This window comes from Lepidochelys kempii, chromosome 1, assembly GCF_965140265.1.
Source record: "Lepidochelys kempii isolate rLepKem1 chromosome 1, rLepKem1.hap2, whole genome shotgun sequence".
NCBI lineage: Eukaryota > Metazoa > Chordata > Testudines > Cheloniidae > Lepidochelys > Lepidochelys kempii.
This window is the reverse complement of record NC_133256.1, coordinates 327,516,279-327,539,892: the sequence shown is the minus strand read 5'-3', so window position 1 is coordinate 327,539,892 and position 23,614 is coordinate 327,516,279. Positions and strand designations below refer to the sequence as shown.

General features: G+C 39.4%; 1 protein-coding gene across 6 annotated transcripts in view; it reads right to left on the bottom strand.

Annotated features, from left to right (window-relative positions):
* The window catches only part of PTPN12 (protein tyrosine phosphatase non-receptor type 12), a 150,572-nt gene that overhangs the window by 39,563 nt on the left and 87,395 nt on the right, over positions 1 to 23,614 (bottom strand). For all 6 annotated transcript variants that reach the window (XR_012156837.1, XM_073328578.1, XM_073328580.1 and 3 more), the window contains exons 8-12: positions 22,929 to 23,071; positions 19,234 to 19,300; positions 17,362 to 17,439; positions 17,172 to 17,270; positions 5,046 to 5,131 (exon numbers count right to left, since the gene is read on the bottom strand). Coding sequence is in view for 5 of the 6 variants with exons in the window: in XM_073328578.1 (XP_073184679.1) it covers positions 5,046 to 5,131; positions 17,172 to 17,270; positions 17,362 to 17,439; positions 19,234 to 19,300; positions 22,929 to 23,071 (473 nt within the window). In the remaining variant the exon portion in view is untranslated. The remainder of the gene's footprint in view (positions 1 to 5,045; positions 5,132 to 17,171; positions 17,271 to 17,361; positions 17,440 to 19,233; positions 19,301 to 22,928; positions 23,072 to 23,614) is intronic.

Here is a 23,614-nt window from a genome sequence, read left to right as displayed (position 1 = left end):
AACAGAAGAAAATATATAGGTAAGCCAACTGAAAATTAAAGAATAAAAAAACTGTTTAAACATATCCCTGCAATAACGGAAGGAAAAAGGTTAGAATCAGAAACTGGTAAGTAGTATTACCACTGACCACATGTAAGTGGGGAGTGAAGTGCAGAGAAAAGGAATGATTAGGGGGGTCATATGGGAATGTGAGCCAAGAGCTAGAAAAGGGCATGTTAGTGGGATGCCATAGTAAGAAAATAACTTCTTGCCAAAATGCATCCACAGATTTTTGGGACATGAAATCCAGGTAATTTGTGATAGCAGTAGGAGTTCTATAGCTCTAGAGCAGAAGCAAAGACTGATAGGGATTTGATGTGCTGGCCCAGTTCCTTACTCCACTCTGCCATCTCCATCTTCCTCCATCTCTACAGTGAGAAACTCTGCTCAATTGTGATGGCTCAGTGGTCATGCCACTACTCTTGGGGGGCAGAAAAAGCAGTTTTAGGACCAGATTTCTGAAGAGTAATTTTGTTTCTTTGCTTCAATAAAGCTAGCACAGAGTTATTTTTTATCATACTACTTAACACAGAAAGATAAGAATCTTTAAAAAAGGTAAATAGATTTATAAAACCAAAGATTCTCCAGAACCTGGACTGATGGACCATTCATGAATTTTTGGGGGTTTCTGAAATTACTCAAGCCTTGTGCTTCATAACATATTAAATATATCCCATGGCCTATTCATTCATGCGCTAACAAATTTTGTTGCTTAATTGAGCATATCATACATGTAGACAGTTACTCAGGTGCATGCATACAGTTAGTGAAGTTTTCCATTCAGTTTGTTTAAAAGCAAAGCTATAAAGAATTTATAAAACCTACAGCTTGCTGATTAGTGTTAAAGACAGGAGCAATTTTTGATTGCTCATTTTCTAAAGTCATCTCAAAGAGCATTACGTAAAGAAAATAAAAGGTCTTATTGTTTTCCCCCTTTTAAGTTACTACCTTGGGTAAGAACAGTTGCTTGCTTTTAACCCCTTTAGAAACTGGACATATATATTCTCTTAAGTACCCATTTGACTGGAAGTCTTAAAAATGTTAATCTAAAGAAGATTAAACATTTTCCACCAATGTTCCTGAAGGAAGCTAAATACTTGAACAAGCAATTTATTCAGAATAGACTAGGAATGTGGAACTGGTCAGTAAAAGCCACTGCACCCTATTTAAATCCCACCTAAAAAACATTTCTACAAGGAGATATCCAGAAACAAGAGGTCTGTAACCCACTTAGCGATTCTGTTTATCTTATTAATATTTTTAGTCTCACCTATATGGAGGAAGGAAATAGAATATTGAAAAGAAGGGGCATAGTGGCACTGGAATTAAAATTTGGAATTGTTGTGGGAGAAAGACAGGAAGGATAGTAGTGTGCAAGATAACAAGACAACACAGTATAACAAGACAGACATGAGGGTGTCACCCTGATAGGATTGTTACATACAAGTAAAGTTTTCTCCATTTGGGTTTTTAAATTTTAGGTTCTCCAGCCAGGGACTATATCTTCATCTGCATTTGGGATGCATCTGGCACACCATGAGCATTACAACAATAATTGTCTCCACCATAAGAAACTACGAAGTGGCAGAAGTTAGTCCCACCTCCAAAAGTCATGCAAAGGTACAGTAGCAGGGGTCAGAAAAGACCACACAGATTGAGCTGAATGCCACACCTTTTTCAGGACTATTTTACCCACTAAATCTCTTACATAATATTCTCCCAAATAACCACCACTTCTGAGAATAGCTCCAATGTCCAAACTACTGAAGTGGGGGGTAAGAGAAGAGGGACAGGAGAGAAGTAGGGCAGTCTTAGGGAAAAGGGCCTTAAAATTATTGCCCCTTTCCATGTCATCTTGCAAGAATGTGAACATGTTTTCCACTTCTATTTCCTTGAAGGTATTTGTTTAGGCTGATTACGTTCCTGTAAGACATCCTTTCCAGACTCTAAATTTAGCCTACTCAGGATCTCATTTTATTTTCTAATCCTGATAAGGTTTCCTTGCCACTCATGTGGTTTCCTCTGCATTTTTTTGGTACCCTCAAGTAGATCGCAAAACTGCATGAAATATTCTAGCTCTGAAACAATCATTTATTGACACAGAGTCAAAGTGGATCTAGTTTTAAATTAAATCACTATTTCTGAGAACAGAATTAACTTCTCTCTAACAGTACTGCAATGTGATCTCAGATGCATTTTACATGTTCTCTCCACTCATTCTGACTCACTAGTTTCTAGACAGCTTTTATCTCCAGTTTGTACACATGCTATTTTTCTCTCCAGCCAAAAGGACTTCAGTCTTAAATCCCATTTTACTGTATACAACTCACAGTTCTAATCTCTCCAAGCCACTTAGTGTGGATACATCATCCTTATGTTTAATATTCCTCGAATTCGGAGGCTGGCAAGTATGATTAATGCTGATCTTCGGCCTTCTTCTAGATCATTAAAGTATTAAATAGTATATGTCCCCAATACTGACTTGACCCTGTGGTACTCCATTTGGAAGAGATTAATTTTTAATGGTAAAAACTAACATCTGTCATACAATTTTTAATCTGTGCTATGGTATTTAACCAACTGAAAACATTTTTATACTGTACTATATAAAATATTTTATAAAGACCAAATATATGCTGTATCTACCAAAACAGTAAATGTTTCAAAAAATGCTATCAGTATTACTCTATAAATGAGTTGGTTGATTGAACAGCTTCATTTCCTCACAAGTGCAGTCACTAATTCCATTATATGTCTAAATATTTTGCAAAGAAAATATTCATTGACTGGTTATTTCCTGTATCTTCCTTTATGCCCTTAAAAATAAAGGTACTAAATTTGCTGGTCAGTCATCATCAGGTACCTCCGTTTTTTCATATTTTTTTTTTAAAAACAAGAAACTGCATATTATTTCTCCAAAATGTTTCTGACCTTAAGGAAAAAAAAAAAATCTTAGAACCCTTCAATTTAAAACTAGTTTGATAAGAGAAACAAGTATGAGAAAAATAAAAAGCAAAAAAGGGGGTTTAAGCAATTCAACATGCAGATAATTCTGAGATGGAGATTAATTATATTGTTTACATATTGTTGAAAATAAGGAAATATTAGAAAAAGTGCCAGAGAAAGTTACCTGGTATATTACATTAGATATAACAAGGCACGTATCTAACATGTGCACCAAAAATTTGGCTATTCAGAAGTCTCAGCTGCTCACACACTCCCCACCTCACCCAAAAAAGAGTGGCGCCTCTTATGTAGATCTGATTCTCCCCTCACCCCCAAAAAATCAGGTCTTCCTTCACCATCTTTTCTTCATGCTGTCTCCCAACTATTGCCTGCTTTAAAGTTCCAATTGCTTATGTTTATCTTTCTAGAAAGGGAGCAAAAAACTAACTATTTAGAGTCACTCCATTTCTCATATTTTCCTTTCACTCTCTTTTTTCTGGAGGTATCTCTAGAGCCCTGTGTGCCTGTCTCTGCAAGCTATTTTACATCTGTACATCCAGTCTCCCAACTTCTCAGTTTTAAGTTTTTTCTCTTGGAATGAATAAAAGGTCAATTGGTAAAACCATTCCTCTTAATTATTAAAGTGTTCTTCCTTTTTACCTTTACAAATATAACCTTTAAATAGCAATGTATAACAGACAACACTGTATGTAAGTTTGTGCATATACTGTACACAACCAAAAATAGCATTATAATAGCTTTTGTGTGCATTAGATACTACAGGATCGGGGGAAATATGACAAAGTAAATGTCTTTGTTAGTTTTGTAAATAGACAATTTAGGGGAAGCTCTAAAACATCCTCCCTTCAACTTGCTTCTATTGCTATGACTATGCAGTCAGAACATTAGCTGCAGCCTAAAAGTCTTCATAATATTGCTGATTTACGGCTTGTCTACATTATCCGCTGGATCGACCGGCAGCGATCGATCCAGCGGGGATCGATTTATCGTGTCTACAGCCGAGCGCTCTCTCGTCAACTCCTGTATTCCACCAGGGCAAGAGGCTCAGGCGGAGTAGACGGGAGAGTGTCAGCCGTCAACTTACCGCAGATCTAAGTACATTGACTTCACCTACATATTCATGTAGCTGAAGTTGCGTAACTTAGATCAATTCCCCCTACCACCACCACCCCCAGTGCAGACCAGTCCGTAGACTCCTAAGTGCCTAAATCCCAAATGATGCATAGACTCCTAAATCAGTTAGGTGTTGTGATATTGAGTGCAACAACGCTTAAATAGCTTTAAAAATCTGAGCCATGGTGATTCAAAAAAGTTTACTATTACCTTTTTGAAGGCTTTCCTTACTTTTTCTGGATAATCTTTAAATAGCTTGGCTTCCATATTCCAAAGTTGTTTTGTTTTGCCAACAAGGCTTTGCTAAGAAGTTTCTTTTGTTTTTTATTTGTTTCTTTTTTTTGAGCGGGTGGAAAAAATATATAATTTGAAGAGTTTCTAATACCCCATACTAAGGGAAGCATGGAAGAGGTTAACTATATGCACACTATAAAAACAAGGCACACACTCTTCACAGCCCAAACAGGAAAGAAGCAGCACTTGATTTACAACACTCAAAACAGTAAATTTGCCCCCTAAAGTTTGCAAAAATACATTCAAAGGTCAAAATATACCCCATTAAAACATACTTTCAACATTAATTTAATTATATACATGTCTGAATCTCTGAAGTATATTATCTTGAGACCATGTAACAGTTGACTAGGTTAGGATTTCTGTTAAATATCACACGTGGTGTTGCTGTGATGCAAGACTTTTATTCAGTGTCCTAAGACAAATTGCTAGAACAAGGTGGAACAATTGCTGTGTAAATTACATTTTAACTTGCCTTTGGAATTATGTAAATTAATACTTGTTACACTTGCACAAAATCTATTTGTTCACGCAAAATATGGGCCATTAGAAATATCAAACGAGACAGGATTGGTCATTTAAGTATAAACTTTATAACTCTCTAAGCTCAAAACTGAGAAGGTGAACAGTACCTGCGGGTCCGTGGAGGCTTTGGTGGAGGAGAGTCTTGTTTCTCAAGATCTATAGAATTGACAGTTTTCTCTGTACTAGTTTCATTCTGCCAAAATAAATATATAAATAAATCCAACTATATTTTATTCGAAGTTGAAAGAATCATGATCACTAAAATTTAATACATTTCTACATGTTCCTGAAACAGAATGAGGACCCAAAACCAAAACTTGAAAAAAGCATGGGGTGACAATAGCAAGTTACTAAGCCACCTTACACTTGCTTCAGCTTCCAATTTAAGTATAAATTACATTTTATACATACATTTTATTTATAAAAGCACCTCTCCCCAAAAAAGCACTCTGAGGGAATTGAGACAGGGAACTTAAGAGGACACTAACTTTAGAACCCACTTCTGAACATTTTTTTTTTAAACTTACCATTATTCAGTATTACTTATAACAAATCTCACATTCATCTGTCACTTCAGTAATGAAGTATTTTTCATACTGTTTACTTTAAGTATTTGGCAGCACGGAATGGACAGTGAACCTCACTGTTTCCCTTGTACAATCAATTTTCTATTTGGGAGGAAATGTCTCTCTCAAACCACAGAGGGAAAACACAAATTGGAAAGGGGATTCAATAGGAGGGAGTAATATACAAGATAATGCATTTTCCCTAAAGTGACTAGTTTTCAAGTTAACAGTACCCCTTTGTATTTAAAAATAAAGTTGGAGATATTCTCCTGCCTTACACAGCAAGCCATTGCAGAAGGAAAATGGTCCCTCCCACTCTCTTTTTCTTTTTTTTAAAATAAATTTAGTATTCAGGTTAACTAACTAGAACTGCACCAGGTACAGAAAAATCCAATTAGTTTTCATGTACACAGTTACCTTAAACATGTGTATAACAATTCTGAAGGCAAGTTCAGAAGTTAACACTATTAAAAATGGAATACACAATATTTTTGAAAAAAATATCTTCTTGGAGCTAACTTTTGCAAATTTTCTTTTAAAAAGACATTTCAAACAGACCTTGCCAGCATCCCAGAAACAAGTAATTTATTCCCAGAAACATGACATTAATTTCAACTGATATGCCTATCACTCCTAGCTCATCAGTCAGATGTGATCCAGGGCACATGTGACCTACTGTTGCCTTCTGACAGTGCGTGGCCTATATACACTAAATAGTCGACAGTCTTTTATAATGTGGTTGCCTGTCAACTAGAATACCCGACTTCTAAGCAGTATCTTTGGTACCAACCCCAGAAGAGAGCACAAGGACTGACACTGGACAGAGCCCGTACCTCCACCCCTGGCAAGAGACTGAGCCATACTGGTGAGAACATTGGGAAGCTTGCATTTCCAAATTAAAGCTAAATCTAAATTAAAGCTAGTTCCATTAACTTCATCCTCTGACGAGAAGGGCAGATGGAGGTATTAAGAGAAAACCCTAGCCTTCCTAATCAAAGATTATTGGCCTCAACCAACCACTTGCCTGCTTTCTTAGACAGACGTTATTGCACTGTCCAGCAGTAGAGAAGTTTAAAGAAAAGAATCTGCTTCAAAACAGTAAGGACAAAGAATATTAGCCCACCAGCCTCTAGTCTAGCAACTGATTTAAAAACCAATAATATATTTATGAACCAATATGCTGGTTATTGAATGAGACAAAGATCTGGCCCAATGGCAATCCACTGCTACCTTGAAGATACTCCTCACTCTCCCCTATTGGGTAGGACTCTTGCCTACCAGAAGATAGTTATCAGCATTGCAGTGGTAAAACACCAGAAGGTTTTCACATGAGATGTTTGTGTGCCCCATTCTGGATTTAAGGAACAGCCTAAATCAGAATTCTAAAGGGAATGCAGAATTTACCTTCCTGATCAAAGAGATTTGCTACAGCAACAAGTATTCAGATTAAATCTAAATGGTGATAACAATTCAGAATTATTGGATGCTTTGTTAAAGTATTTTCATACTGAAGTTCAGGGAACAGATCTTTTCAGATCTCAGCCTAGGAACCGTAGTCAAAACACAAACAGTATAAATTTCCTTTGGGAAATGAATCCAACCACCAGTGTTTTATCTAGAGAAACTGAGCACTAAATGTAAACAAACCATTATTTAAACGGGTAACTTATTTAGCTAAACATTTAACAAAAGTCAGCTAGGATGGCTAGGATGAAGATTTGAGACCAACAGTGAAGACATGTTATATGATCTTCTTTGCTCTAGTCTAAGTAGACTGTATCTGTGTATTTGCTGCTATGTTTTAACTACATACAAAAAGCTACATTAAAAAATGTTAAGGTTGCAAAGTCAAGCACACAAAAAGGTTAGAAAATGCAAGAATTAAGGTTGCCTGTGCAAACTTAATTCAGATCCCTTTTACAGACACAGGATATATGTCTAATTATATGATGACATACTATTTCCACAGAACCTCTGCCTTATTTTGCAAGACCTCTTCCTAGTTCAGCTGTAATCCACGCTTACAGTGTGGTTCTCTGCCCCTCCCCAGTGTCTGTACCACAGAGGTTTATGAATGTGCTCCTGACTTTGAGCTAGCAAACTTGTGTCTAAACTCAAGCAGCAGAGTTTCAAGATTTTAGAGCCAAGATTCCCAGGAGCACTACATTACAAGTAAACAATTTAAAGCTTCCTGATCAGGAATACAAAACAAGCTTCTTTTGAACCCCACAGTTCAAATATATAGTTTGATTCATAAGCTGCATGTGTTTGTTAAGGATTACTGAGTTTATTAAGTCTTTCCCAGTAGTCACTCTTTCATGGACCCTGTTGTAACAGACATTCCTTTTGTACTCATCATAAAGCACACTAGGAGCCATAGAACATCCTACAAGTTTGATATTTTAAGAAGTAATTTTAATTTCTCTTTTAAGTAGCAATTTATCTTTTAAACCAAAAGGTTAAAACAAACAAAGATACCAATATCACCAATAAGGTAAAGCCTCTGAAGAGCAATAAGCTTTCCACAGTGCCCCAAATGTCAAAAAATTGTATCTGTCCAAATAGAAGAAGAAAATTCCAGAGGCGAGGCCTCTGAGAATTGCCAAACACTAAAGAGGTGCAGTATCAGGTACCCAGGACTCAACAACACATAGTTTAAGTTTCTATAGCACTCTGAACATGTAAGCTATTACATAATGGTATTATATCATTTTCACAGTAAGACATGCAAGAGAAACCCAAAGAGGAAATGGTAGGGTCATGTTATGACACATTTCAGAGTAACAGCCGTGTTAGTCTGTATTCGCAGAAAGAAAAGGAGTACTTGTGGCGCCTTAGAGACTAACCAATTTATTTGAGCATAAGCTTTTGCGAGCTACAGTGAGCTGTAGCTCACGAAAGCTTATGCTCAAATAAATTGGTTAGTCTCTAAGGTGCCACAAGTACTCCTTTTCTTGTTAGGACACAGGAACCAATCTACTTAGTAGAACAGACCTTGCATTAGTGGCTAATGTTGATAAAACATGACAAAGGATTAAATCCCATGAACTTATTTTCCCAAGATTAGTGTCAATGAATTCAACAAGCAATTTTCTTAGAAATGTACTAGACTGAATGTAGCTGTATGCAATGAGCCCCTTTTCCTTTTTCTACATACAGTAAGATCTATGCCTCCTGAAACTCCTTCCCACTTGGGAGCCCATCCCTGGCAGCAATGACTCATTCGCAGATCTTGGAGGTATTTTGATAAATCATACGCTCCTTGGGAGGTATCAAACTGCATCAAATAGCAGTTTGTTTAAATTCCCCATGGGTAGATCTCCTTAGTCTCTCCTAAAAAAAGTAAGTCATTCTCCCTGCTGCATACTTAAATGACCTCTTACTGGCTGGTCAGTATTTGGCAACTGTGCCACTTGTAGATATCAAAGAAAACCCTGAAAAACAGCTCAGCCAAAACCCAAACCCTCATTGCATCCCCACCAGTAAGGCCAAAGTGGAGAGGAGCATGTTACTAAATGGTTGACAGTCGGATTGAGAATTTTGGTGGAAAGGGGTGAGGAGCCTTGGGCTCAAGTAATTTAAGACTCTCCGACCATTATGAAATCAGCTGTAGTCCAGTTTTCTGTGGATAGATTCTCTCAGAAAGGAAACCATCATTATAGTTGCATCTCTTGCTTGGAGTCCCTGCTTAGAGGCCAAGGGTAGAATATATAAGTAGCCTTTCCTCAACTTGAGAGTTGGTCCATTCACAATAGGCTTGGATTCATTTTGATGGAGCAATATGTGGGGATTTGTAATAGTACCACCTTACCTTATCTGTTCAGTGGATTAAGAGATGTTGTTTCTTTGCTGCTAAATCGGCACTAAATTTCTTTAATAGAATATTGGCTTAAAAATCTACTAAAAAAGAATTTCAGTTTTATTCATGAGGGCCCAGACATTTAAAGAGGGGTTTTACCTTATCTTGCCTGTCTTGAACTAGGCAATTTGTATTGCAGCAGCACCCAAAGACCACAAATCCCATTGTGACAGGTTCTGTTCAAACAGAGAGTCCCTTGACTCCTGAGTTTGGTGCTTCTCCTGGTTTTAGGCTCTCCTTTACATCAGCTTCCTAGTAGCATTTCTTTAAATATAAGCCCTCAATACCCATCCCTTTGACAAAGCGCTCAAGCTGGTACCTCTATCCCCATTCAGTACCATTGGGGACACAAGAGCATTTCTCTTCTTTGGGATGTGCTGCCATCAACTACCCCCAATAACTGGCTCCCAATTATATTATTTTCAAGCACAAAATAAAGTTAAACACAATAAACATGTTAAATACTATGCAAATCCAACCTAGATAGAATAAATCTTCTTGTTGCTATTTCTTGATTAAGGATTAAAACATCTTAAATCTTAGTATCTGTATTACTTCCAGCACTCAGTCTACCAGGTTTCAGTCTCTTCTTCATAGTTCTCTTCCCAGTCTTCGGTGTTCAAAGATATTTTCTTTTTACCATTTCTGACCTATATGTTCATACATATTGTGATGCTGTATGGAATATGCGGGACACTTCATAATATTGTTGATACCAATATTATAAAATTTCAAGAAATCTAACCAAATATGCCACGTAAAAATGTTATAAATGGCCAAGTATGATCATCTTGTTTATATGTTTGCATCACCTTTGTATTATGAGTTATAGATATGTATAGTATATCTGTATTTCAAAACTTTTGCTGTGTTTCTGGGTGACGCTCCCAGGCAGATTGGCATCAGCACTGCCTAGCCTGTTCGATGGCCTATCAAGGGTCATCAGCTGTATAATGAAACTATTGAAAGGAGTCAGGGGATACCTTATCACTCAACAGGACTTGTAGGGGCATACCTGTGAACAGAACTCTATGGCTTTTCCATGCCCATGTACTGTGAAGCTTGTGTTTGGGACACAGGAAGTACAAGCCACATGGCAAAAGGAATATAAAGAGCAGCTACATCTCCATTTTGTCTTCAACCCTGCTTCTTACCTCTGAAGTGACTTTTCTACAAACTGAAGCTCTGAACAAAGGACTGAATGACCCATCCAAGCTGTGGATGTGTTTCAGAAGGACTTTCAAGCCAACCAACTCACCAATACTGCTAAGAACCTGATATATGGACTTTGAAGACTGTACGTATTTGATTGCTTTACCATTTAACAAATCTCCTCTTGTTTCTTTTATAATAAACCTTTAGTTTTAGACACTAAAGGATTGGCTGGCAGCATGATATTTTGGGTAATATCCAACCTAATATTGACCCGGCAATGTGGCTGACCTTTGGAGTTCAAAAGAACATTTTCTATATGTGAGCAGAGTTTTTTAAATAAAGTCTCATTGCACTGGACCTATATGATGATTGAGAGCCAGAGAACTAGAATGCAATAAAGGGGGTTGTGTGATTTCCTTTTTAGCTTCTTGAAAACTAGTGTGGGGGATCAGGAGCACAGTTTGTGACTGGTTGAAGAGTTTAACTTCAGTGTTAACCACCAGTTTTGGGAGTGTCTGCTCTCCCTTTTGCACCCTGCCCTGCCCTTTGCATTTCCAGTGAGAGCTGCCCTAGGGACAGCGGGTCACATTGAGTCATACCTTTAAACATTTTTAATACACATTACTTTTTTTCTTTTTTCTTTCTTTTAAATTAAAGGGATACTCGGATTTTTAAAAATTGACTAAATTTAAAATAAGTCAAGTTTCTAACTGAACATCTATTAAAAAGCACATGCATATATTTAAAAATGTATTCACCTGCTGTTTATCATAAAATCATAGGACTGGAAAGAGATTATCTAGTCAGCGGTTTTCAAACTTTTTTCTGCTACCCAGCTGAAGAAAACTGTTGATGCCCATGACCCAACAGAGCTGGGGATGAGATTTTGGGGTGTGGGAGGGGCTCAGGGCTGGGAATGAGGGGGTTCAGGGTGTGGGAGGGGGCCAGGGATTAGGAGTTTCTGGTGCAGGAAGGGGCTCCGGGTTTGGGGAGCTCAGGGCTGGGGATTGGGGTATGGGCTTACCTCGTGCATCTCCCGGTCAGCGGTGCAGCAGGGGTGCTAAGGTAGGCTTCCTGCCTGTCCTGGCACGATGGACAGTGCTGCATCCCGGAAGCGGCCAGCAGCAGGTCTGGCTCCTAGGCAGAGACACGCAAGTGGCTCTGCGCAGCTCTTGCCTGGAGGCACCGCCCCCCACCCTCAACTCCTATGGGTCAAGAACCGGCCAATGGGAGTGCGAAGCCGGTGCTCGGGGTGGGGGCAGGGTGCAGAGCCCTGTGGCCCTCCTGCCTAGGAGCCGGATCTGCTGCTGGCCGCTTCCGAGGTACAGCGCAGTGTCAGAACAGGTAGGGACTAGCCTCCTTAGCTGGGCAGCACTGCTGATAGGACTTTTAACAGCCTGGTCAGCAGTGCTGACCAGAGCCGCCGCGACCCAGTACCTTACATTCCACAACCCAGTACTGCAGTTTGAAAACCACTGATCTAGTCCAGTCCCCTGCACTCATGGCAGGACTAATGAAGAGTCTTTCCAGCACAGTGGCGGTGGTAGGTCCAAAGGAACACCAATCATGTTCACATCTACCCCCTCATCCCTTTTTTCTGTGCTCACACCTCCCTGCTGCCATTTCCAGTTTAATTTTTACTGCTGATGTTACTGGTGAACACTTTTCCACAGCCTGGGGAAGGGCATGCACATATGCTACTGTAGAGCAGGGCATGCGATAGGAAGTGCAGCTGCCCAATAAAACAGTAAAACTGACGCTGCACAGTCTTGTCTAGTGAAAAAATGAACTATTGGGGGAGGGGGAGGAGGGAGTTTTCCTCTTAGTAATAGTAATCTTAGATGTTAAAAGTAGGTACAATTTCATTCAGATTAATGTAATTTCTATTCAACAGCTCTTAATTAGGAAGACTTAGACCCTGCTTATGTATGCAGCACCTCAAATGTGTTACAGATGCAACTATAATATAAATAAATTTAGGAGTCTTCAGTTTAACCAGATCCTTTAAGTACTGGTATTCAAAATTAATGGAATGTCATATCCTTAGCAGGTGAAAGAAAGTGATACTTGGCTGGCACAAAAGTTTTTGTAATACAATTAGAGCTTTTCTTCTATACGTTTATCTGGTTCTCTTCCCTACATTTCCCTAAAATCTCAGAAAATGATATATTAGTATTTAAAATATCTCTCTAGGATGACTATTCATTTCCCTGGCTGAACTGATAGATTCAGAATTATCCACAGATACAAATTCCTTATTGCTAGATGTCAGTATGATCCTCAGACAGTAACTCATTATCACACAATCCCAATGTAATGAATCAAAGAATTTAGCCCAATTGACTAAACATCAGAACATTCACGCACCCCTTTGCTTACATGTCTCCTGCTTCTATGCACATTCACACACCATGCAAATACTACAGTGACCCTTGTGTATGAGAAGGCAATAAAGCTTTATGGCTGCCCTACATTTCTATACTCCAGCTGCTAGGACAACAAGAGGTGAAAGGAGAATTTCATCAGATGCTGAGAACATTGTTTCCATGACACTGCTAGGTATCTTCCCAGTTTCATCGGAAGCATTTCAAATCTGCACAGGAATATAATGACACACCAGAAGCACCTATGCTACACTGTAGGTACTTTTATATTAAGAGACACAATTCAGGTATAATTAAGAACAATGAACCCAAACCAAAACAGCTCAAAGCCAACATTACAAGACAAACTCGTAAAAATTCAAAAATGTACCCAAACTAACAAATTTTTATTACCTGCCAGTTTTCCTGAGACATGGCCAGAGCAGACCAGGTTTGTTTCTCCTTAAGAATGTCACTCAAGCAGTAAACACCCATAACACACACCCCAACCCCATCCTCGCTAGGGCACTGGATCCCCAAGTAATGTATTCTAAAAATGAAAGATTGATGGTCATCTTATCCTACCCCTCCTTCCTACACTATAACAGGTGTTACCTGAGTGGATGGATGTACTGTGCTGGAAAATAAGTATAAGATAAGAAATTTATTTTTCAAGTTTGTTCCCACAAACAGTGCAGATCCACGATTGTCCCAAGAGGGGCCAGCTATGATCAGGTAGATATGACAAGTGGAAGACTGGAAAAGAAGGTGGGGAAGATTTACATGAAGGGATGGAGAGAATAGATCTAACCCAATGGGCAACTAATTGCGGGGGGCAGGGGGTTTGAAAAGGCAGAGTCAGCAGTCCTGCTTGAAGCACCCTCTAGCCAAATATTTCATCAGCCAAGGAAGTTAGAACTACACAGCACTTCTTGACATCAGGTGGCTGCTCTGGCTAATTCAATTAGACTTCTCCCTCAGCCCAAGAAATAGCAACTACTCTAATGGAGTGAGCATGAAGTTTGACTGGACAAGAGAAACCACCTTCATGTGGAAATGGATTGTATGGGAAATTACATACCTAGCAGCTCTGTTCCTGAAAAGGATCCTTTAACAATACAAAGAGTTGCATTTCCTCCATTCTTGTACAGGAGGCTTAGGGTGACCATATTTCCCTATGCTAATACGGGACACCTGGTAAAATTACTCTTATTCAAACGAGTTCAATGGCAGTAACTCGAACTGTGCAGTACAAACATTCAAACTAACATCAAGTTGACTGAACCCCATTAAAAAAATACTATGTAGTTGATTTTTTTTTATTTACCTTATCTTTAAGGCTTTCGGGTCCACATGGGGAGGGATGACACACACACCCTTACCCCCCTACACACACACACTCTCATACACCTCTCTCACACGGGGGGGGGTGTGACCGACCTACTTGACCCTCCCTCCCAGCACTCTCCACCCTTCATGCCTGGCTGGGCACCCAGGACTGACCTGCCTCTCCTGGTACCATCTCTTCCTGAGGCAACATGTGGTGGGCATGCAGGGTCACATTCCTCCCCCCGCCCCAGATTTATGCCAGGGTTCACACCAGAATATGGCCAGCAGGAGCCTTTTAGCACTGCGCGGGAGAGAAGGGAAGCGAAGTGAGCTGCTTCCGGCTCCAGGGGGTGGGGGAAGGGATGACCTGGCCCCACCTTTGCAGAACTCATCTCCCCCGCCCCCCATGTGGCTAGAAACAGCTTGCCCCTTCCTGGCCGCTGCTAGCCACCTACATAACCAAGCCACCTCCCAGCTACAGCATGGGCAGGAAGGGGTTAAACTCTAAGGCTGCATTGCCCATTGGGGCCGAGGGAACCTGACTGCAGGGGCTTTAGCAAACCTGGCCAGAGAGGTGGCTCAGCAGGGAAAGGTGCCTAGGAAATAGAGCAGCCCCACACTTCCTGGGGGCAGGATCCAGGGGAGACAAAAAATACAGGACAATTTGCCCATTTTAAAGAAAAAGTCAGGACACCTGCGGGAGGGCTAAAATAAGGGACTGTCCCTTTAAAAACAGGACATCTGTTCACCCTACATCAAGGGAATAGTGCAGGATCTCAATCTGCCCCATGTTAGGGCAGAGGTTACAGAGGGAGATCTCCTTGTTAAGGTAAAAAAAGTGACCAACTTTGGGAGAAAACCAAGACAACTATTATATCCTTGTGGAAAATGAATAGGGAGTCAGATTAGAACTGCTAACTAACAGCCATGGGAAAAGAAATTTAAAAAAACATGTAAAGAAGAAATTAATTTTAGTGACTCAAGTAAGTCACAGAGGGTTTATAGACCAAGTACAGGCTATAGGGAGAGACTAGTTGATTTAACTGGATGAGGCAGAAGACTGCCTTAAAGAAACTTATCAACATAGGCTGAGCCCATACTGGCTATGTCGTTGAACACACTAAGAACAAATGCCTGTACACAAAGGGCATTATATTAGAAGACCCTTCTCAAAACCCTCCTGAAGAAACTCAAACTGCAGTATGCTTTGAGACCTGTTTGGTTCTGCACCAGCAAGAAAACACTGACCTAGAGACAGATGGGACTGCAGATGTGTAATTTTTTTTTTATGATTAACAACTTTATATGATTCAGAACTGGATTGTACATCGCTTATGTAACCATATGTTCCTACCGTTACTATCCTCATCCCTCACTATTCCCTCCTTCTGTTTATTGGATCTTATCCAATTAGACTAAGCTCTAAAGTCAGGAACCATAACTTTTGATTAATTTGTACAGCACCTAACACACACACACAATCCCTCCCTCCCTGATCAGTAAGTGCTACTAAGTTTTATAATGTATAGGTATATAAACAGTAAGTTAACAGAATGACAAGTCCTTTTTCCAGGAAGGAAAATGTTGGAGAGACTTTCAAGAAGGCCCAACCTTAAAAAGCCAGATCCCTAAGCCTGAACATGGCCGAGATGCTGTTGTGCAACAGGTCCAAACTTTGAGATAATTTCATGTTGACATCTGAGAACCAAGCCCTCTGGAGTAATAAGGATCAAATACAACCTTTGCTTTCTACATCTTCTACTCATTTGAGAATTACTGAAGAGGTGGAAACACATAAGCCTCAGTTTTTTCCAGTTGCATGAGAAGTCATCTAGGGTCTGGTATGATGTGTACCCCATCACTGTGCAGTAGTCCACTCTCCAGTATAGATTTAAATTCTTAATTAGTCTGTGCGCTAATCCGTCTCAGAACATATGCAGGATTTGATGCACTCCCCTCAACAAGGCTTAACTCAACGACCCTCTGGTGCTTCATACTACAGTTGTTTTACTTGACCTTATGCATAGTTGTGAAAGTACACATGCAACAAGCTAAGTAAGGCCAGGAAGACTGCCCTGAGCTCCAAAATATTGTTGTGCAATCCTCTTTCTGGCTGGCCAACTCTGGAAGTGTGGGCTCCCCAGCCTATAAGGCTGACATCCATGCTTATGTATGTATAGGGTGTGTATATAAATTCTGAACATGGTGTTCCTGTTCATTCACCAGAGGAGAATTTGACTGATGAGCGGCTCAAGTCCTCCCTTTTCCAAGTCCTCCCTTGTTGACAGTATGAACTGTAAGAGTTGCTACTTAAAGTTTCAGGAATGAAAACTTCATCCACGCTACCAGGTCTTGGCATAACATTGGCATGCTTAGAAATGACACACACAACCAGTTGGGGAAGACTTGCCAACTCAGGAAGAGAGCAAGTGTTACCAGTTTCTGAATCCTTTCCTGAGATGGGGAGTTTCTGTCATTCCAAGTGTCTAGGTCAATTCCCAAGTGGGCAATTTTCTGAGATGGGAATCAGGGAACTATGAACTCCAAGTGAGCCAAATATTTTCAGGCATATTTCAATCAGAGCAGAGGTTTTCAAAATGTGGGGTGCACCCCCTGTGGGGCATGACAAGGTTATCAGGGAGGTGTGAAGACCTGACTGGTACTGGGAAGAACCTGGTGTTAAAGAAAATTTAAAAAAAAAAAAAAAAATCTGGTGTGTCGGGTTGCAGCACCATTCAGATTTGGCCCTCTCATCACGGCCCAGCCCCGCAGGACACAAAAGCTGCTGCTACCTGAGGTGAGCGCGCTCTCCAGGCCCGCCCATCCTGACTTTCCCTCCTTACTGGACCACAAAAATATTTAAGACAAACAAGATCAAGGACTGAAAGCACAGTAAAACTTAAAACTGCAAGTAAAAGCTATAACTTTAATTGAAAGCCCATACGTCAAAGAAAAACATACCACTCCATCAGAAATCTTCCAGTCTGTGCGACTCTCATATTTCTGTAGTTGCTTTTCAAACAGTTGTGCTATGGCTCGATGGACAAGTTCATACTGCTCCTATTGTATGCATGTTAAAAATGATTAATGTACAAGATGCTTTAAAAAGTACATACCACAAAGTCCAAGTCTACACTACAGAAAAGTATACCTTGGTCTGCACTGCAGAATGCCTTTGTGTCCTCATTTCTTGTATTAAATTAAATACATTGAACTCTTCTGGTATTTTCTGAAATATAAGGCAAAGTTATGTTATTTTCTATAAAAGTCAATACGGTATATTGTCAGCATAGTGATTTAAAATGTGGCAGACCAATTTTTAAAGTTACCACTACAGCATGCCTTACTGCTTTTATAGAAAGCTGACCCATTCCCTCCATGTAAGTTAATCTTATCAAAGTCATTTAGAGCAACAGTTCTTTCAGAACTGGTATTTATAACTGTTTCACTGGTAGTGCAGATCACACAAACATTTTTAAGATCAATTCTAAAAGTGTGACAGACTTGGCAGAAGCAATAATGTCTGACACACTGACATTATGGCGACCCATCAGCATGTCTCTTTGCTTCAAAATGAACCTAAAAACCACAAAGTGAAATATAAACGCAGACAACTTGAAATTTCAAATGCAGAGAGTTTAAGAAGCTATAAAAAATCATTGCAGAAGAAACAAGGAGTAAACATACTTTGCAGTATATTTATAGATTTTGAAAATTTGATCTTTGGAAATAATTTGAAAATCAGCACTTCAGATAAGCATTCAGGTCAATATACTCAGAACTATGTACTATTTAAATTTACAGTTTGACATTTTACCTTGAGATGCTTCCATTCTGAGACTGGGTAGGTTTTGGTTGTTTTGTTGATATAGGAAAGTGCTTCCATAAGTAACCTAAAGCCAATGTTTAATATACAGTAACTCCTCGCTTAACGTTGTAGTTATGTTCAAGAAAAATGGTACTTTAAGCAAAACGATACTAAACTAATCCAATTTCCCCATAAGAATTCATGTAAAAAGGGGGTGGGCTTTAGGTTCCAGGGAAATTTTTTTTTGCCAGACAAAAGACTAGATAGATATACTGTGTATATGTATGTGTATGTATAAGTTTTAAACCAACAATTTAATACTGTACAATGAAATGATGATTGTGAAGCTTGGCTGAGGTGGCAGAGTCAGAAAGTGGAAGAGGATGGGATATTTATGCTAAATAATGAACTAGCACTGGCTGAGCCCTCAAGGGTTAACACATTGTCATTAATGTAGCCTCACACTCAACAAGGCAGCACGAATGGAGGAAGGGGAGAAGCATGGCAGAGAGAGACAGAGAGACACACCATGTGTGAGAGAGAGACACGCATTGCCCCTTTAAGTACGCTGACCCCACTCTAAGTATACTGCCTTTTTAAGTAGATCAGCAAGTTAAGAAAGCTCCCTCCATCCTGAGCCCAGTTGTGTCCCTGCCCTGCTCTGTGGAGATGGGGTAAAGGAGCGGGGTTTGAGGGGGACACCCGGACATTAGTTCCTCCCACCATCCCCCGCATAGCAAGCAGGCGGCTCCCAGGAGCAGTTCCAAGGCAGAGGGCAGGAGCAGCACAGGACAGTGTGGGGAGGGACAGCTGAACTGCTTGTCAATTGATAGCCTACTGGGCAGTTGCCACACAGGGAACTGAGGGAAGCTGATGGGGGGAGGGGCTGCTGCCAGTCCACCCTGGTTTCAAGCCCCCACCAGCTAGCTCCAATGGGCTGCTCTTTCTGCAGCCAGTGGACAAGGCAGGTGGCTGCCAAACAACATTATAAGGGAGCATTGCGCAACGGTAAACGAGCACGTTCCCTAATTCATCAGCAACATAACAAAACGTTAACCGGGACGACTAAGTGAGGAGTTACTGTACTTCAAAAATTTGAACATTTGATATTTCTGATTTTGTTACTCCTCAGCAGGTTGGAAGCTTAATTTTAATCACTGGTATAAAATATGATCTAATTCTACAGTAAATTTTATTCCTATAAATCTTCCTTACCCCAGCTTTTAGCAAATTCCATGTATAATCTATGGCACAGATGGCTCCTGTTCTTCCACACCCTGCACTAGGGACATAAACAACAGTTACTCGACAGTTCTTTTAACAATGATTTAAGTTACCTTGTGTAAGTTTTATAGAGTTACTATTTTCATATTTACAGAATCAAGGTAAAATATCACTACCTACTTAAAAATATGTCAGTCCTCAAATACCTTTTGTCAGCCAGCTCTTAATGTAGTTAATGTAAAGTACATGTAGTTTCATGTTTTCATAGCCAACAGGCATCAGCATTTCAGATATGAAGAAATGCTTTAATAAAGTGTGTTGAAGCATTTTTGCCTATTCTATATACTACAGAGAATAGTAACTGGTCTAACAGTTCAAGCATTATAGAATGGCTACATAGAGGAAGAGACAATAGAAAAGTGTAAAATGTAAAGTTTTCATTTTCTTGATAACCTGGTAAAACACAAAATGGGTTACTTCTCAATTTATATAACTAACAATCTTTAAAGTGTCAAAATCTTTCTCCTTTGCAAAGTGATGAAAAATGGAATCAAACGTCCACATTTATTCTGTCTCAAATGATTTCTGCAGCAAATGTGTCCAGTTTATAAATAAAGAGATTTATTTTACACTATCAGCTTAAAACGCAATCTTTGATTCCTTCCTTCCCATGCTTCATAACTAATAATTAAGTTTCTACAGAATAACCTATCCCTCAATGCCTGTGCATTTCCATTGTCTTGTATAAGTGTATATAGGTGCAACTGGTTGAAACTTAGTTAATAATTCTGTTGATGCTCAAGAAGTAGAATCCATTTAACTTTTTCTTAGCACTAAACAGGACTAAAAACCAGTTAAAAACTCTGTCAACTAATGTCAGCTGATATGACTGAATACACAAGGACAGCACATCTTTTGAGTAAAAGGGTATGTTCTTTCCATAGTCATCTTTTCATAGTAGAACCACACTTTGTAAACCTTTTAGGGATACTTTCTGGTTTTAGACTTAACCCTTCCTATATAATTTTTGATGTATAATCACTCATTAACACTAAACATGCCTTTGGTTGTGATCAAACCGTTACTTGCAGAAATATTTACATTTATAGTGAAGTCATTAGTGTTGACTAATCAAAGGTCATATCCATACTCAGGGTCAATTCTCTTCCAACCTATGAAAAAGTGATTGGAATTCGTATTTGAGAGAGAAAACAAAAAGCATACAAAAATGTATTATAGTGTAATGACCACTGACAGAAGTTTTAAAGTAAAAAAAATACTAGAGCTTGTTACTGCGGCTTTTAGTAGCATTTTCATTAAAATGAAGAGTATTAAAGGGAAATCCAAATCATATAGGTTTAATATAATCATAACTTGGTAGGTATTTAAACACATACCCTTTAGATGTTGCAAGAATAGTTTAAATTTTGTGGGTCAACAAAATAGATGCTCGAGTCCTCCTGCAGGTTCTGCAACAGCAGCCAAGTACTGCTCTGGTCTATGATAAAGGGTTTCAGTTTTGTTTTGTTTTTTGTTAGGGGAAGGGAAATTTCCACACCCTCTTGGGAAGTTCAGATGTTTGGAAAGGTGATTTTACCTTTGCTTTTTTTAAGTATAGTCATTGCTACTTTGGCATTTATTCTTTTAAGGAAAAAAAGTGACAACTGCATAAGCCTCAATTTTATATTATGCTTAATCCTGCTATAGATTCAGAAGTCATTCGTCAGAGCACCCTAGAAATACTAGAATTAATAGATGTTCTAAATGGAGAATACAGTAGGCTCATCAACAAGGAAAGAAACCTTCTGGAATTTAAGAACAGTAAATCTTATTTAATACACAAATAGATTTGACATTTGCACGGGGTGTTTATTTTATATATCAGCACAGTGGCTAAGAAAATTAATAATTTGAGAATTAACGGCATTGCAGTGTTTGTTGTTTCTAATCTATAGCGTGTTATGAAAATATATAGGCACATTCTTAACATGGTTTTAGTACTCAACTAATATTTTTATCATTTTCATTACTATACTGCTATATATTTCTCTCTTTGGCTGTATTTTTGTTTTTGCAATGCTATCATGAAGCAAAATTCAGTCTATAACAAGTTCTGTGTTTTAGTCTAAACTGGAAATGTAGTTTTAACATGTATTTCATTAAACAATTGCAAAGGTGCGCGCTTTTGAGAGACTTTTGATGTCTGCACTGGTAGCTTGCCAGAAATCCAATGACTGCACTTGATTTGCATATGGATGTATATAAGTTAACAAATGCATACAGGCCTGTTATTTTTTAGAATTTTCATCTTCCTTAATATAGCCACAGAAGTTGTGTATTTGTTAAGCATACCGGCAATGAAAACCAGCAGCAGATTAATTTCCCATATTTATAGAATTTAGAGATGAAAGACCCATTAGGCATCTTGTCCATAAGACGTATTCTAATACTCCACCCATTCTAGTTCTGAAATGTCCTTAGAAACAGCTTCCACTGCTTTGTCCTCAGTCCTTCACTTGAAGAGGAGAGGGCAGCCAGGGGTTACATTTTAAAACTACTGAGTGTACAGTTAGCCTTTGGGTCACTTGTTAAAGTATATATAATCCATAACGCTGAGTAGAAAAAACAGTTACCTACCTTCTGTAACTATTGTTCAAGATGTGTTGCTCATGTCCATTCCATTCTAGGTGTGCGCGCCCATATGCGCAGCCGGAGATTTTTGCTTTAGTGGAATCTGTAGGGTAGGCTATAGCGTCCTTTTGAGTGCTGCGCCTATGCGTCGGTATATTAGGCACCGCTAGCCCAATGCCCTCTCAGTTCCTTTTTGCTGGCAACTCCAACAGAGGTGCAGGAGGATGGGTAATGGAATGAACATGAGCAACACATCTTGAAGAACAGTTATGAAAGGTAGGTAACTGTTTTTTCTTCGAGTGCTTACTCATGTCTATTCCATTCTAGGTGACTCACAAGCCATATCCCTGGTGGCGGGCTCAGAGTTCACGGTCATGAGTCTTGCAACACTGCTTTGCCAAAGCCAGCACTGTCTCGGGTTTGCTCAGTGAATGCATAATGAGACGTAAACACGTGGACAGACAACCAGGTCGTGTCCCTACAGATATCCTGAATTGGCACCTGGGCCAGGAAGGCTGCCGATGCGCAGTCACAGTCGCTGGTGGAGCCACCTTTGCCAGTCATCGTAGTAATGGATGCAGGCTGTGATCTAGGATGAAATCCTCTGCACTGACACTGGAAAACCTTTCATCCTATCCGCCACCGCAACAAACAACTGTGTTGACTTACGAAATGGCTTTAAGGCTCAAAGCCTGAAGTAGAAGAATCGCTAGCCCTTGCAAGGCAAGGGAAAGGCGCTCTGACAAACCACCACGGGCACTAAGAAGGAACCAAGAAGGCGTAGGGCCAGTGGCACCTAATATACTGACACATGGGCACAGCACTGAAGATGGTGCTGTAGCTGACCCTACGGATAATGCCAAGGCAAAAATCTCCGACCGTCGTGCAAATGGGTACGCACACGCACCTAAAATGGAATCAACGTGAGCAAGCACTTGAAGAAGAAAGAGGTTCTTTTTGCCAATGAGCTAGAAGAGGAACTTTTCAAAATTAACACATGTAAGTCTTGTACCAAACATACAACTTTAAAAAATATTAAGAAATATATTTGGTACCTGCAGTGTATACAAATAGGCACATCTTCATGCTCCTGGTATTCTCTCATAAAGCTGATCATGTCCAGAATAGAATCAAAAGACGATGGAACATCATGGTCAGGCCAGTTCACGTAATGAAACTGATATACCCTACGAGTTTCCTAAGGAAAAAAATTTAAATCAAACACACATTGAAGAATTTTGTATAAATGTATGATCATTTTCTGCATGATTTATTTTCCTGATCAAAGACTTTCACTGCAAAGACAACAGATGCTGCATTTAGCCAAAGTGAAGTAAGTTTGAGCAAGGACAGCACAAGTGGATGAAACAGATTTTGCATTGGGGTTGATATGGAAATAAAGATCTCCAATTTTATTACAAACAAACCATGGACTCCAGTGTTTTTTGTATAAAGTAAAACTCGTAATCTGAAATTATATTAAGTAAAAAGTAAGCATTCACTAACAAATTTGTTTAAGCCAGTGGTTTTCAACCTTTTTTCATTTGAAAACCCCTAACATTTTTTGCATGGATGTGCAGTCTGCAGAACCCCAGGTTTCTGTGGACTACAGGTTGAAAACCACTGGTTTAAGCCCAGGGAGAAGGCTGAAAAGAGGGGCTATAGGAAAAGAACTCAGATGTGCAGACCTCATCTTTTTACTTTTGTTGGACCCACAAAAGGAACAGAGCGAGAGAGATTC